The sequence below is a fragment of the Oncorhynchus gorbuscha genome, linkage group LG12 (assembly GCF_021184085.1).
Source record: "Oncorhynchus gorbuscha isolate QuinsamMale2020 ecotype Even-year linkage group LG12, OgorEven_v1.0, whole genome shotgun sequence".
NCBI lineage: Eukaryota > Metazoa > Chordata > Actinopteri > Salmoniformes > Salmonidae > Oncorhynchus > Oncorhynchus gorbuscha.
Window position 1 is genome coordinate 38,426,429 of NC_060184.1, and position 14,444 is coordinate 38,440,872.

General features: G+C 44.8%; 2 protein-coding genes across 2 annotated transcripts; one reads left to right on the plus strand and one right to left on the minus strand.

Annotated features, from left to right (window-relative positions):
- The first annotated feature begins 494 nt into the window (after positions 1 to 494).
- Positions 495 to 6,174, plus strand: LOC123990972 (peptidyl-prolyl cis-trans isomerase FKBP3-like). Its single transcript, XM_046292038.1, has 7 exons — positions 495 to 653; positions 4,123 to 4,224; positions 4,339 to 4,437; positions 4,628 to 4,763; positions 4,914 to 4,981; positions 5,254 to 5,351; positions 5,656 to 6,174. Exons 1-7 carry the CDS (start codon positions 549 to 551, stop codon positions 5,708 to 5,710), a joined length of 663 nt encoding a protein of 220 aa, XP_046147994.1. The 5' UTR covers positions 495 to 548; the 3' UTR covers positions 5,711 to 6,174.
- Positions 6,175 to 7,708: 1,534 nt separating this feature from the next.
- LOC123990974 (ubiquitin-like protein FUBI) lies at positions 7,709 to 9,844 on the minus strand. The gene is made up of 5 exons (XM_046292039.1): positions 9,766 to 9,844; positions 9,009 to 9,090; positions 8,696 to 8,840; positions 8,132 to 8,187; positions 7,709 to 7,935 (listed from the first exon to the last, which is right to left on the minus strand). Exons 2-5 carry the CDS (start codon positions 9,081 to 9,083, stop codon positions 7,810 to 7,812), a joined length of 402 nt encoding a protein of 133 aa, XP_046147995.1. The 5' UTR covers positions 9,084 to 9,090; positions 9,766 to 9,844; the 3' UTR covers positions 7,709 to 7,809.
- Positions 9,845 to 14,444: the final 4,600 nt, after the last annotated feature.

A 14,444-nucleotide genomic window follows, 5' to 3' on the forward strand; every position in this document is an offset into this window, starting at 1 on the left:
CATCTCTACCACAAGGTGGCATCGGAAGGAATTTGATTTACAATAAATTGCAACCCCGTGCACGGTCTTGAAGAACATGTCCATATATATAATTGACCACATTATCACTTGAAAATTTATTACAGGTGGTTTCATTAAATGCACATTATTAAGTTGCAATATTCAACATGAATATGCACTTTGTATTTTTTTTTTTTTTTATGAACAAATACAAAGAACTGCATCTAATGTCAGATTTCTTTGTCAGATTTTGCAATCAAAGTCTAAATAATTATTTTATGGTCCTGTAAAATATATTTATTAAGCAGAGCACTAATGATGATGATCTCCCTTTGCACCAAGGCAAGCCAAACCGCAAAAAGAATACTGTTTTGTTGCAGGTTAGGAGAATTTAAGCAGCAGGTTATGAGATGGAGGTTATGGTTGGTGTTAGGGTTAGCGAAAATGCTCTCCTAACCTGCTACGAAAATCACTTTGTATCGAAGTGAGAGATTGCGCCTCCGGTCCTCGCACAACCGAGGTGAAAGTTCAGCAGTGCGCCTTGTAAAATGGCGGCTGAATTGACCAGAGAGTGGAGCGATGAGCAGCTCAAAAGTGATGATCTATCCAAAAAAGACGTTATTAAGTTCATTCAGGACAATGCGGCCCACTCGGTATGTTTTATGTTTGATCAATGCATGCATTGATTTAACAGCGCTATCTAAAACGCCATTGCTCACTTTTAGTGCGCACGCATGGTGATATCAGTTACCTCCGCATTGGTGCACCACTGCCAATTTAGCTTGATGCTAGCTTGTTAGCCTAGCATGTAACAGTTCAAAATGGCATGCATGTTTAGTCCCATTCGTTTTGTATATCACCATGCTGTGTCAAGTTTTTTTTGATACGACTACTTATTTAACTTTGAATATATTCTTCGCCGTTGGGCCAACCGGTAGCAAATGCGTTGTTGCACCAGACCGTAAAAACAAGCTACGAATCAGAGATGGTGTATTGGGTTAGTCTGGCTAACACCTCAAATCAAGGTGTAGGCTAAACAGTAATATGCTTACGTATAGGCCTTCCCCAACAATGTAGAATATATTTAAAAAATATTTTATAATAATAATTGGGGGGAAAACAAGGAATAAATACACAATGAGCAGTGATAGCTTGGCTATATACATAGGGTATATGTAGGTAGGTACAGGTACAGATTCCTTTACTTTTTCCACATTTTGTTAAATTACAGCCTTATTGTAAAATGTATTAAATATATTTTCCCTCTTCAATCTATGCACAATACCCCATAGCAATAAAGAGAAAACAGGTTTTTAGAATGTATTTTTTTTTAACCTATTTAAATAAGTATTCAAGACCCTTTGCTATGAGACTCGAAATTGACCTCCAGTGTATCCTGTTTCTACAACTTGATTGGAGTCCACCTGTGGTCAATTAAATTTATTGGACATGATTTAGAAAGGCACTGTCTATATAAGGTCCCACAGTTGACAATGTATGTCAGAGCGAAAACCAAGCCATGAGGTAGAAGGAATTGTCTGTAGAGCTCTGAGACAGGATCGTGTTGAGGCACAGATCTGGGGAAGTTTACCAAAAAATGTATGCGGCATTGAAGGTCCCCAAGAACACAGTGACCTCTATCATTCTTAAATGGAAGAAGTCTGGAACCACCAATACTCTTCCTGGGAGACTAGTCAGAATGGAGGGAAAGATGAACAGAGCAAAGTACAGAGAGATCCTTGATGAAAACCTCCAGAGCGCTCAGGAATTCACACTTGGGTGAAGGTTCACCTTCCAACAGGACAACGAACCTAGGCACACAGCCAAGACAACACAGGAGTGGCTTCGGGCAAGTGTCTCAATGTCCTTAAGTGGCCCAGCCAGAGTGTGGACTTGAACCCGATTGAGCATCTCTGGATAGATCTGAAAATAGCTGTGTAGTGACGCTCCCCATCCAACCTGACAGCTTGAGAGGATCTGCAGAGAAGAATGGGAGAAACTCCCCAAATACAGGTGTGCCAAGCTTATAGTGTCATACCCAAGAAGACTCGAGGCTGTAACTGCTGCCAAACGTACTGAGTAAAGGGTCTGCATGCCTATGTAAGATGTCTACTGTGAGATGCTTAAGACAGCACCACAGTGGCAGACCACATGTAACAACACCTGCACAGGATCGGTACATCCGAACATCACACCTGCAGGACAGGTACAGGATGGCAACAACAACTGCTCGAGTTACACTGAGGAATGCACAATCCCTCCATCAGTGCTCAGACTGTCCGCAATAGGCTGAGAGAGGCTAGACTGAGGGCTTGTAAGCCTGTTGTAAAGCAGGTCCTCACCAGACATCACAGGCAACAACGTCACCTATGGGCACAAACCCACCGTCGCTGGACCAGACAGGGCTGGCAAAAAGTCCTTTGACGAGTCGTGGTTTTGTCTCACCAGATTTGGTGGTCAAATGTGCGTTTATCGTTGAAGAAATGAGCGTTACATCAAGGCCTGTACTCTGGAGCGGGATCGATTTGGAGGTGGAGGGTCCGTCATGGTCTGGGGCGGTGTGTCACAACATCATCGAATTGAGCTTGATGTCATTGCAGGCAATCTCAATGCTGTGCGTTACAGGGAAGACATCCTCCTCCCTCATGTGGTACCCTTCCTGCAGGCTCATCCTGACATGACCCTCCAGCATGACAATGCCACCAGCCATACTTCTCGTTCTGTGTGTGATTTCCTGCAAGACAGGAATGTCAGTGTTCTGCCATGGCCATTGAAGAGCCCAGATCTCAATCCCATTGAACACGTCTGGGAATTGTTGGATCGGAGGGTGAGGGCTAGGGCCATTCCCCCCAGAAATGTCTGGGAACATGCAGGTGCCTTGGTGGAAGAGTGGGGTAACATCCCACAGCAAGAACTGACCAATCTGGTGCAGTCCATGAGGAGGAGATGTACTGCAGTACTTCATGCAGCTGGTGGCCCCACCAGATACTGACGGTTACTTTTGATTTTGACCCCCCTTTGTTCAGGGACACATTATTACATTTCTGTTAGTCACATGTCTGTGGAACTTGTTCAGTTTGTCTCAGTTGTTGAATTTTATGTTCATACAAATATTTACACAAGTTAATAAGTTTGCTGAAAATAAACGCAGTTGACGGTGAGAGGATGTTTATTTTTTTGCTGAGTTTATTTATCTTTGCAAAAATGTATAGAGACCTGTCATTTTGGGGTATTGTGTGTAGATTGGAGAGAGAGAAAAATACAAATGAATACATTTTAGAATAAGGCTGTAACATAATGTAGCAAAATGTGGAAAAAGTTTGCTCTGTAGATATGTACACATAGGTAGGGTTAAAGTGACTAGGAAACAGGATAGATAATAGACAATAGCAGCAGTGTATATGTCGGGTGTGAGTGTGGTGGTAGAGTCAAGAGTTACTGCAAAAAGGACCAATGCTGATAGTAAAGGTAGCTGTTTGCTTGGGGGTAGAAGCTGTTCATGAGCCTTTTGGTCCCAGACTTAGCCCTCCGGTACCGTTTGCCGTACGGTAGCAGAGCAAACAGTTTATGACTTGTGTCTTTGACCATTACACCGCCTGGTGTAGAGTTCCTGGATGGCAGGTAGTTCGACCCCTCTGTAGCGCGTACTACTTAGTGCAAGGACGCTGTCAGTGTGTTCAAAGTGTTAGTCCTCTGTCTTCCGTCTGTTTTGCATAAACGTGTTGTAATATGTCTATGGGAACCCAAACCTTAACAAGTTTTTAGTAATTTCATGTTTGCACTTTTTTGTTTTGAAGAAAATAAAAAATATTGCACTGATATGAAAAATATCTTCCTTGTGTTTCCAAAAACGTACTACAAGCTATGCGTGTTTGAGTGCAGTCGGGGCTCTTAACTTCCCTGTCCAGAAGATACCTTCATTAATAGACACAAAAAGTAGTTAGTCTATGAATGGGCTCGCTAACACCTAAATCGACGTCAATGTGTCCCATGAGTCAGGCTTGTTTTTTGGTGGCCAATTTTGGGAAAGAATAATGGCAGAGCGTCAATTTGCACCAAAGGGTTGACTGTTACTTTCATGCCGCAACTACCCTCTTTGACATCATTACTTTTGTTTTCCAGTTTCTTGCCGAGCACAAGCTGATGGGAAATATCAAGAATGTTGCAAAAACGGCAAAGAAAGAGCAACTGATTATTGCCTACAACGACTTGTTCGAGAGCAAGGTAGGTGGACAAGATGGCTGGAGTGCTGCATATTTTAGAAGCATATGGCATGACGTTATAAGATGTCCATTATGAATGACAACATTGTTTTTTGTTTGTTTGTGCAACTACCAGAGGTTTTTAGGGTCGGAACCCATTGAAGATGTGACGGAGCATGTGAAAAATGTGAAGATTGACGACAAGCCCAAAGAAGTCGTGGAAGTCGCGGACGAGGTAAACGACCCAATGTTTGAAAAGCTTTTCCCGCTGAAATAAGCATCGGGGTAAAAGTGCTACATTTTGTATTTAAGTTGGAACAAATCTCGGAAGTTACTGCAATCTCCACTTACATCCAATCTCCACTGGCGGTCGGAATAATTGTATTGTTAAAATGGTCACTTGTGTTATGCATTTCAATTCCCAGGGTCCTCCTAAGTTCTTCAAGTCTGTGCTGAAGAAAGGAGACAAGACTAACTTCCCTAAGAAGGGAGACAATGTGAGCTGTTGGTACACTGGCTCCCTGGAGGACGGCACAGTGTTTGACACCAACATCCCTGCAAGTAAGTGTTCTCTCTTACACACACATGCAGACTATCTCTGTCTCAAACACACATATTGTCACTGTCACATGCACTCCCTCCTCCTCAATTTCCTTTCTCTCATTGATGCCAATAGTGATTTTACTGTTTCCTCTGCCCTCCCCTCTCCAGCTGCCAGAAAGAAGAAACAGAGCAAGCCACTGAGCTTCAAAGTTGGCCTGGGCCGGGTCATCAGAGGGGTAAGAGAGGGGAGATTGATGTTATATTTCGGGCTTCTGGGTGACGCAGCGGTCTAAGGCACTGCATCTCAGTGGTTTCAAATCCAGGCTGTATCACATCCGACCGTGATTGGGAGTGCCATAGGGCGGCGCACAATTAACTGACTTGCCTAGTTAAAGGTTCAATCTGATATATATATATATGTATGTGCCTTATTGCAACCATTTCCCTTGTGAAAAATAGATTGCAACAGTTATCACTAAGTCTTATGATAAATGTTTTTCTCCCGCAGTGGGATGAAGGCATCCTAACGATGAGCAAAGGTGAGACGGCCAAACTGGAGATTGAACCAGAATGGGCCTACGGGAAGAAGGGACTTCCTGACTCAAAGTATCCTTTACATTGGAACATCATGGGAACTATGGGCTAATATTTAACTAGGAGATTAAAGTTGAGGCTTCACTTTCTGCTATGTTTTACACCACCAGTGATGGTCAGGACGATTGCAAATCCTCCGAGAGGAGTCTTCTCCTGTACAATGGCTCTATCGTAGCTTTGTCGATACTAATTGAATTTGAGCTGGATTTCTAACCACCAAGTCTTTTAAAAAGTGGAACTATAAAATGAATGTCTCCCTCTTCGAATCGATATGCAACTGTTTCCTGTGTGCTTCCCTTAACTCTCCCACCACCAGAATCCCACCCAACGCAAAGCTGATCTTCGAGGTCGAGCTGGTGGCTGTCGATTAACGGCAGAAACCAACTCCAGGGCGCACTTCTCTCCGTGGACGGGGAAAACGCGGTAGTCACCAGATGGCCATGCGCAAAAGGACAGAAGTGGCTTTCATTGTCAGAACTTTGAAGAACCTGTAATATATGGTCTTAATTTACATTTAAAGGTTTTAGTCTGGTTGTTTCAAGTCTTTTTCTGCTTAAGCCAAGTCCTTTATCATTGTCTTGGCATGTTTGGCATATTGTCTGAAGCAGGAACAGGCGTGGGACCAGGTTAGGGTTATTTGTGCCTAGTTAGGTAGGTGCTTTACTTCTGCCCTTTCCAGCATGGCCAGATAGTGACGACCGGGCAACACTGTACAGGCGGGGCATCCTTTCTGACAAGTTACACACCGCAGAGGTTTTATTCCTGTTTTTTGTTTGTTTTTATTGCATGTATAATGTTCTTGTAAAGATTAAACCAATTTTGGAGACTAAATTGACATATGCATCTGAAATCTTGTTTTATTGTGCACCTTCAGTAAGTGTTTGAATGGTCAAGAAAACTGGGCATCAGTGAATGGTTTGGAAGTAAGTTCCTGCACTTGAAATCAGACGTATGATCAAGTTTCAATGTCACATGCACAAGTACAGTGAGACGTATTTCTTTTCACTGAACATTGTAAATATGTTCCTGGAACTGAATGACCCTGTATATAGTATGCTTGCTTTCTTGTTCCTCTTATTTCTAATTTAAATTTATTGATTAATTGTTGGCTTTAGAGCTTGCAAAAAAGGCATTTCACTTGTGCATGTGACAACTTAACTTGACAGTGCCAATGGTATGTCATCAGATGTCATACCTGTCATTTTCAACCTGAAGGTGGGCAGTTTCATGTAGTAGCACACAATATATATTTTTTTTAAACAGCACTGGTTGTGTTGAAAAACGTTGTGCTTTGACTCCTGCTGAACATGGCCTAGTTCTTTTTGGAAATGTATACTTGAAATACTATTTTGAGTATGAAGATTTATACTACACACGAGAAGTCTACCCTCAAGTCACTTTGGATAGCTGTCAGACTATATATAACTCCTCTTGGACTATCACATGGTGTTGGTATTTCCAGTTTGATGTTCCTTGGTGTTCACATCAGAGGACTTGACATGGACCAACAGCGCCTCTACTTCCTAAGGCAGCTGAAGAAATTTGGCATGCCAACCAGTGTCCTCTCCAAATACCTCTGCGCCATCGAGAGCATCATGGCCTGGTAAGGGAATTGCTCCATCCACAACCGCAAGGCCCTCCAGCGGGTGGTGAAGACGGCCCAGGTTCCCACCCACTTGAAACGGTGCCCGAGGAAGTCCCGCAGCATCAAGGACCCCACATGAGCTGTTCAGCCCTTAGTGTTAGGCAGATTGTAACAGGCTCAGAAGGTCATTCTCCAAGCCATCAGTAATGCTACACAACTTAAAACACTCTGATACATGTAAATATTGTTACTACCTGTATTATACTTCTGAGCCATTTACTTTGCAACAATAAATCAAATGTATGAACATTGTCGATATAGAACCTGTAAGCATTTCGTTGGACCGGTGTATACTCCTCGAACTCAACTCTGGACCTTGAAGCCAGTTTCAACTCTTACCCTATGGAGGTCCAGATTCCGCTGGTTCTGTTCTACCTGAATTGCACCCGCCTGTTGTCTCAAGTCTAAATCAGTCCCGATTAGAGGGGAATAAACATTTTTTTAAATGCTGTGAAACTGGCTTCAAGGTCGAGTCGAGTTTGGTTATACACCATATGTAGCTTTTACAAAAAACTAATAAAACATTACATTTCCAAATAAATCATTAGTAACTAGAACAGGAAAATTCAGATTGAAATAAGCGGGTACAATTATCATACAACAGCAAACCAGCAGTACTACAGCCAGGCTCAATCACTTGTCTGAACAATCCTTTCTATTTCTGTATTATCAAGCAACCCTGTGTCAAAATGCATAATCACCCAAGAAATTACACAAGTTCTTCTTTAGTCTAAGCCAAATTTTTATTCTGTACAGGAGGAAAACCTTTCAGTGGGTCAAAATGAAAGGGTGTGATCACAAGCATTCTCCTGGGGGACAGTGTTTTTAGGAGTTGGCGTTGGGGCCCTTCTTCTTGCCGAAGGTGGGCACAACATTGACGAAGCGCCTGTTGTACTGGATGCGGCGCTTGGCACGACCAGTCTTCTTTTTCTTCTTCTCCTGTTTGTCAACCTGAAGTGATAAGAGAGAGTGCTACTGTGGTCACTACTCTGCAGAAATACATTACATTTAGCAGACACTAATCCAGGAGCTGTGATGACTTTCAAACAACCAGACAATGTTACAACTGCCACAAGATCAACTACAAAATCATAGCCAACTAACAATCTAAATATTTATATTTTAAATGCAGAAAGTGTCTGCTGACCTTGGGTGTCTGTCCCCTCACTTTACCGGCACGGGCCAGGGAGCCATGGACCTTTCCTGGTGGAGAGAAACCAAAGAGTGATTATTCCAAGTGAACATACAGCAATGGAACTAATGACAATAGAAATTCATAGTATCTTTAAGTAAACTACTGATCTGGAACTGTATGTGCAGCAGGTGGTCTAGCAGTTAGAGCATTGCACCAGTAACCAAAAGGTTGCCTTTTCAAATCTGAGTCAACAAGGGGAATAATCTATTGTTCTGCCCTTGAGCAAGACACCTAAGCCCCCACAACAGCTCCCCAATGTGGTAGCCCCCCTGAATTTCCCAGATTCAGACAGGTTCTGTTACAAGCAGAAGTCAAGTTTCGGTTGGGCTGTTTGTGCAATTGACAATAAAAACAAGTGTACCAGAAATCCTATTAATAAGTCAAAACAAGGTGTCCACCCTATTTATTTCAACAATCCAATCCTCTTGTGTGATTACTTTCAAGGTGGGAAGGAAGCATTTTCAAAGTATTCAAAAATCAGGCCATATTTGATGCGCCGTCATTTTGAGAACTGACCTCCTAGCAGTCTGCCAGCCACCTCCAGGGTGCAGTGCTCAGAGATGCCACATTCCACCAGAGAGGAAGCATCCTCCAGGGGGGAGCCGGCCAGCAACAACACCTGGTCCTCCACTAGGAGACCCTCCAGACTCTGGACATGGACCTGAAACAACACACAATGGTTTGATCCAGACAATTTACATACATGTAACAATCGAGACAAGAGCATGCATAATACGATTGGTGGCTGTGGTATTGTAGAATCCAAACAGTACACCAGTTACCATTACACAATTAACATTTTCATTGATGTACCCTAGCTTGGCCTCACCTTGAGATCTCGGACAGTCTCCTGTCCTGTCACCTCAAGGGTGTGAGTGTTCTGGGCACGCAAGAAGAGCTGCATCTTGATGCTGTGGATAGGAAGAGATGGCCAGTTAGCGTCCAGTATGAAAACAGCAGGCAGGAAGTGGGGTGTCATCATTAGTCCACATGTGACTTGAATCCCCTCTAAAAAGCAATCATGACTGAGCTAGGCTTGAAGAGAGACAACTTAAGCAGGCAATATGTCAAACTATTTGTAGATACCTACAAATCAATAGATAGCCATTTAGGAACCAATAACTACAACTTTGCAGGAACGAGAGCAATGCTAGCTAGTTGAATAGCCAACTAGCTAGCATCGCAGTAAGGTTGAGGAATGATGAAGTTCACTGGCTAACGTTAGCTTAAGTTGTAGTTAAGACAGTTAGCCCGGCAATACGTTTTCAAATCAGCAACATGACAAATATGTGAAAATAAGTTTGATTATACGACCATATGTATTATACTACACAATTATAGCTCGCTAGCTAAGCATCCATAAGTGTTTGCTAAGCGACAGTTGCTTGATTAATGTTAGTTAGCGTAAGCTAGCCACGAGGCATGCGGTTTCGGAAAAATTATTAAAATTGCCAAATATAAGGCAATCCAAAAAAACTATTGTTCGTCGTGGATGGTAAAGTACTTACGACCAATATTCCGACCTGATATGTTGTCTCTAAAGTGTATAAAATTAAACATTTCCTCTCATTTTGCACAGGCCTTACCTCGTTTGATGCTACTCGTTCAACACTATGTTAAAAAAGGACTGAGGGAGCGTCGGCGGTGCGCATGTGTCAATGTGTGACGTCGACAAGAAGAGAACCATGGAGATCCTATTAAATTACTAGAGGAGTCGTGTCACAAACCCTAAATTTTGCGTATTGCAGCGTGAATGTCAGCCATCTTGGTCAGGGAGAAATTCCAAACTGGTCTAGTTGGGAATGAATGGCAGTAGAGAGAGGCATGCTTTTAATTATGAAGAAAAGTAAAAGGCATGTGATGTATCAGAAATGGTGTAATGGAATATTAGTCAACCTAAGATAGTCATAATTACAGAGTTTACATTTACATTTACATTTAAGTCATTTAGCAGACGCTCTTATCCAGAGCGACTTACAAATTGGTGCATTCACCTTATGACATCCAGTGGAACAACCACTTTACAATAGTGCATCTAAATATTTTAAGGGGGGTGAGAAGGATTACTTTATCCTATCCTAGGTATTCCTTAAAGAGGTGGGGTTTCAGGTGTCTCCGGAAGGTGGTGATTGACTCCGCTGTCCTGGCGTCGTGAGGGAGTTTGTTCCACCATTGGGGAGCCAGAGCAGCGAACAGTTTTGACTGAGCTGAGCGGGAACTGTACTTCCTCAGTGGTAGGGAGGCGAGCAGGCCAGAGGTGGATGAACGCAGTGCCCTTATTTGGGTGTAGGGCCTGATCAGAGCCTGGAGGTACTGAGGTGCCGTTCCCCTCACAGCTCCGTAGGCAAGCACCATGGTCTTGTAGCGGATGCGAGCTTCAACTGGAAGCCAGTGGAGAGAGCGGAGGAGCGGGGTGACGTGAGAGAACTTGGGAAGGTTGAACACTAGACGGGCTGCGGCGTTCTGGATGAGTTGTAGGGGTTTAATGGCACAGGCAGGGAGCCCAGCCAACAGCGAGTTGCAGTAATCCAGACGGGAGATGACAAGTGCCTGGATTAGGACCTGCGCCGCTTCCTGTGTGAGGCAGGGTCGTACTCTGCGGATGTTGTAGAGCATGAACCTACAGGAACGGGCCACCGCCTTGATGTTAGTTGAGAACGACAGTTTGTTGTCCAGGATCACGCCAAGGTTCTTAGCGCTCTGGGAGGAGGACACAATGGAGTTGTCAACCGTGATGGCGAGATCATGGAACGGGCAGTCCTTCCCCGGGAGGAAGAGCAGCTCCGTCTTGCCGAAGTTCAGCTTGAGGTGGTGATCCGTCATCCACACTGATATGTCTGCCAGACATGCAGAGATGCGATTCGCCACCTGGTCATCAGAAGGGGAAAGGAGAAGATTAATTGTGTGTCGTCTGCATAGCAATGATAGGAGAGACCATGTGAGGTTATGACAGAGCCAAGTGACTTGGTGTATAGCGAGAATAGGAGAGGGCCTAGAACAGAGCCCTGGGGGACACCAGTGGTGAGAGCGCGTGGTGAGGAGACAGATTCTCGCCACGCCACCTGGTAGGAGCGACCTGTCAGGTAGGACGCAATCCAAGCGTGGGCCGCGCCGGAGATGCCCAACTCGGAGAGGGTGGAGAGGAGGATCTGATGGTTCACAGTATCGAAGGCAGCCGATAGGTCTAGAAGGATGAGAGCAGAGGAGAGAGAGTTAGCTTTAGCGGTGCGGAGCGCCTCCGTGATACAGAGAAGAGCAGTCTCAGTTGAATGACTAGTCTTGAAACCTGACTGATTTCGATCAAGAAGGTCATTCTGAGAGAGATAGCGGGAGAGCTGACCAAGGACGGCACGTTCAAGAGTTTTGGAGAGAAAAGAAAGAAGGGATACTGGTCTGTAGTTGTTGACATCGGAGGGATCGAGTGTAGGTTTTTTCAGAAGGGGTGCAACTCTCGCTCTCTTGAAGACGGAAGGGACGTAGCCAGCGGTCAGGGATAAGTTGATGAGCGAGGTGAGGTAAGGGAGAAGGTCTCCGGAAATGGTCTGGAGAAGAGAGGAGGGGATAGGGTCGAGCGGGCAGGTTGTTGGGCGGCCGGCCGTCACAAGACACGAGATTTCATCTGGAGAGAGAGGGAGAAAGAGGTCAGAGCACAGGGTAGGGCAGTGTGAGCAGAACCAGCGGTGTTGTTTGACTTAGCAAACGAGGATCGGATGTCGTCGATCTTCTTTTCAAAATGGTTGACGAAGTCATCTGCAGAGAGGGAGGAGGGGGAGGGGGAGGAGGATTCAGGAGGGAGGAGAATGTGGCAAAGAGCTTCCTAGGGTTAGAGGCAGATGCTTGGAATTTAGAGTGGTAGAAAGTGGCTTTAGCAGCAGAGACAGAGGAGGAAAATGTAGAGAGGAGGGAGTGAAAGGATGCCAGGTCCGCAGGGAGGCGAGTTTTCCTCCATTTCCGCTCGGCCTTCCGGAGCCCTGTTCTGTGAGCTCGCATTGAGTCGTCAAGCCACGGAGCGGGAGGGGAGGACCGAGCCGGCCTGGAAGATATGGGACATAGAGAGTCAAAGGATGCAGAAAGGGAGGAGAGGAGGGTTGAGGAGGCAGAATCAGGAGATAGGTTGGAGAAGGTTTGAGCAGAGGGAAGAGATGATAGGATGGAAGAGGAGAGAGTAGCGGGGGAGAGAGAGCGAAGGTTGGGACGGCGCGATACCATCCGAGTAGGGGCAGTGTGGGAAGTGTTGGATGAGAGCGAGAGGGAAAAGGATACAAGGTAGTGGTCGGAGACTTGGAGGGGAGTTGCAATGAGGTTAGTGGAAGAACAGCATCTAGTAAAGATGAGGTCGAGCGTATTGCCTGCCTTGTGAGTAGGGGGGGAAGGTGAGAGGGTGTGGTCCTTCTGTAGCTCAGTTGGTAGAGCATGGCGCTTGTAACGCCAGGGTAGTGGGTTCGATCCCCGGGACCACCCATACGTAGAATGTATGCACACATGACTGTAAGTCGCTTTGGATAAAAGCGTCTGCTAAATGGCATATATTATATATTATTATTATTATAGGTCAAAAGAGGAGAGGAGTGGAAAGAAGGAGGCAGAGAGGAATGAGTCAAAGGTAGACGTGGGGAGGTTAAAGTCGCCCAGAACTGTGAGAGGTGAGCCATCCTCAGGAAAGGAGCTTATCAAGGCATCAAGCTCATTGATGAACTCTCCGAGGGGACCTGGAGGGCGATAAATGATAAGGATGTTAAGCTTGAAAGGGCTGGTAACTGTGACAGCATGAAATTCAAAGGAGGCGATAGACAGATGGGTAAGGGGAGAAAGAGAGAATGACCACATGGGAGAGATAAGGATCCCTATGCCACCACCCCGCTGACCAGAAGCTCTCGGGGTGTGTGAGAACACGTGGGCGGACGAAGAGAGAGCAGTAGGAGTAGCAGTGTTATCTGTGGTGATCCATGTTTCTGTCAGTGCCAAGAAGTCGAGGGACTGGAGGGAGGCATAGGCTGAGATGAACTCTGCCTTGTTGGCTGCAGATCGGCAGTTCCAGAGGCTACCGGAGACCTGGAACTCCACGTGGGTCGTGCGCGCTGGGACCACCAGATTAGGGTGGCAGCGGCCACGCGGTGTGGAGCGTTTGTATGGTCTGTGCAGAGAGGAGAGAACAGGGATAGACAGACACATAGTTGACAGGCTACAGAAGAGGCTACGCTAATGCAAGGAGATTGGAATGACAAGTGGACTACACGTCTCGAATGTTCAGAAAGTTAAGCTTACGTAGCAAGAATCTTATTGACTAAAATTATTAAAAATGATACAGTACTGCTGAAGTAGGCTAGCTGACAGTGGCTGCGTTGTTGACACTACACTAATCAAGTCGTTCCGTTGAGTGTAGTAGTTTCTACAGTGCTGCTATTCGGGGGCTAGCTGGCTAGCTAGCAGTGTTGATTACGTTACGTTGCGTTAAAAGAACGACAATAGCTGGCTAGCTAACCTAGAAAATCGCTCTAGACTACACAATTATCTTTGATACACAGACGGCTATGTAGCTAGCTATGTAGCTAGCTACGATCAAACAAATCAAACCGTTGTGCTGTAATGAAATGAAATGAAAAATGTGATACTACCTGTGGAGCGAAGCGGAATGCGACCGGGTTGTTGAGTGCGGAAGTTCTATTCAGTAGACGTTGGCTAGCTGTTGGCTAGCTAGCAGTGTCTCCTACGTTAAGGACGACAAATAGCTGGCTAGCTAACCTCGGTAAATTAAGATAATCACTCTAAGACTATACGCTCTAAACTACACAATTATCTTGGATACGAAGACAGCAAAGACAACTATGTAGCTAGCTAACACTACACTAATCAAGTCGTTCAGTTGAGTGTAATAGTTTCTACAGTGCTGCTATTCGGTAGACGGTGGACGTTTGCTAGCTGGCTAGCTGCTGGGCAGATAGCAGTGTAGACTACGTTAGGACGACGAAATACGAAGTTGCAATAGAAGTGCTGACTGTTTCACTTTGTTGTCCTCTTTCTTTTCCTTTTTCTTCTGTCCTTCTTTTGTCCTTATTTTGTCTTCCTTTATTCTGTTAACTAGATATTTTTTGTTGTTGTTTATACGGGTCTTAAACAAATGTTCTGTATAAGTAGCCTCTAAAATATAGCGAACAGACCATCAATTACTGGAAAGCTGTGAGTCCTATTATATGATACAATATCAGGACTTGCTGCCTTTACAACTCGTCTAAGTCCTATCATTACCTGATTTGAGCCAGTGTAT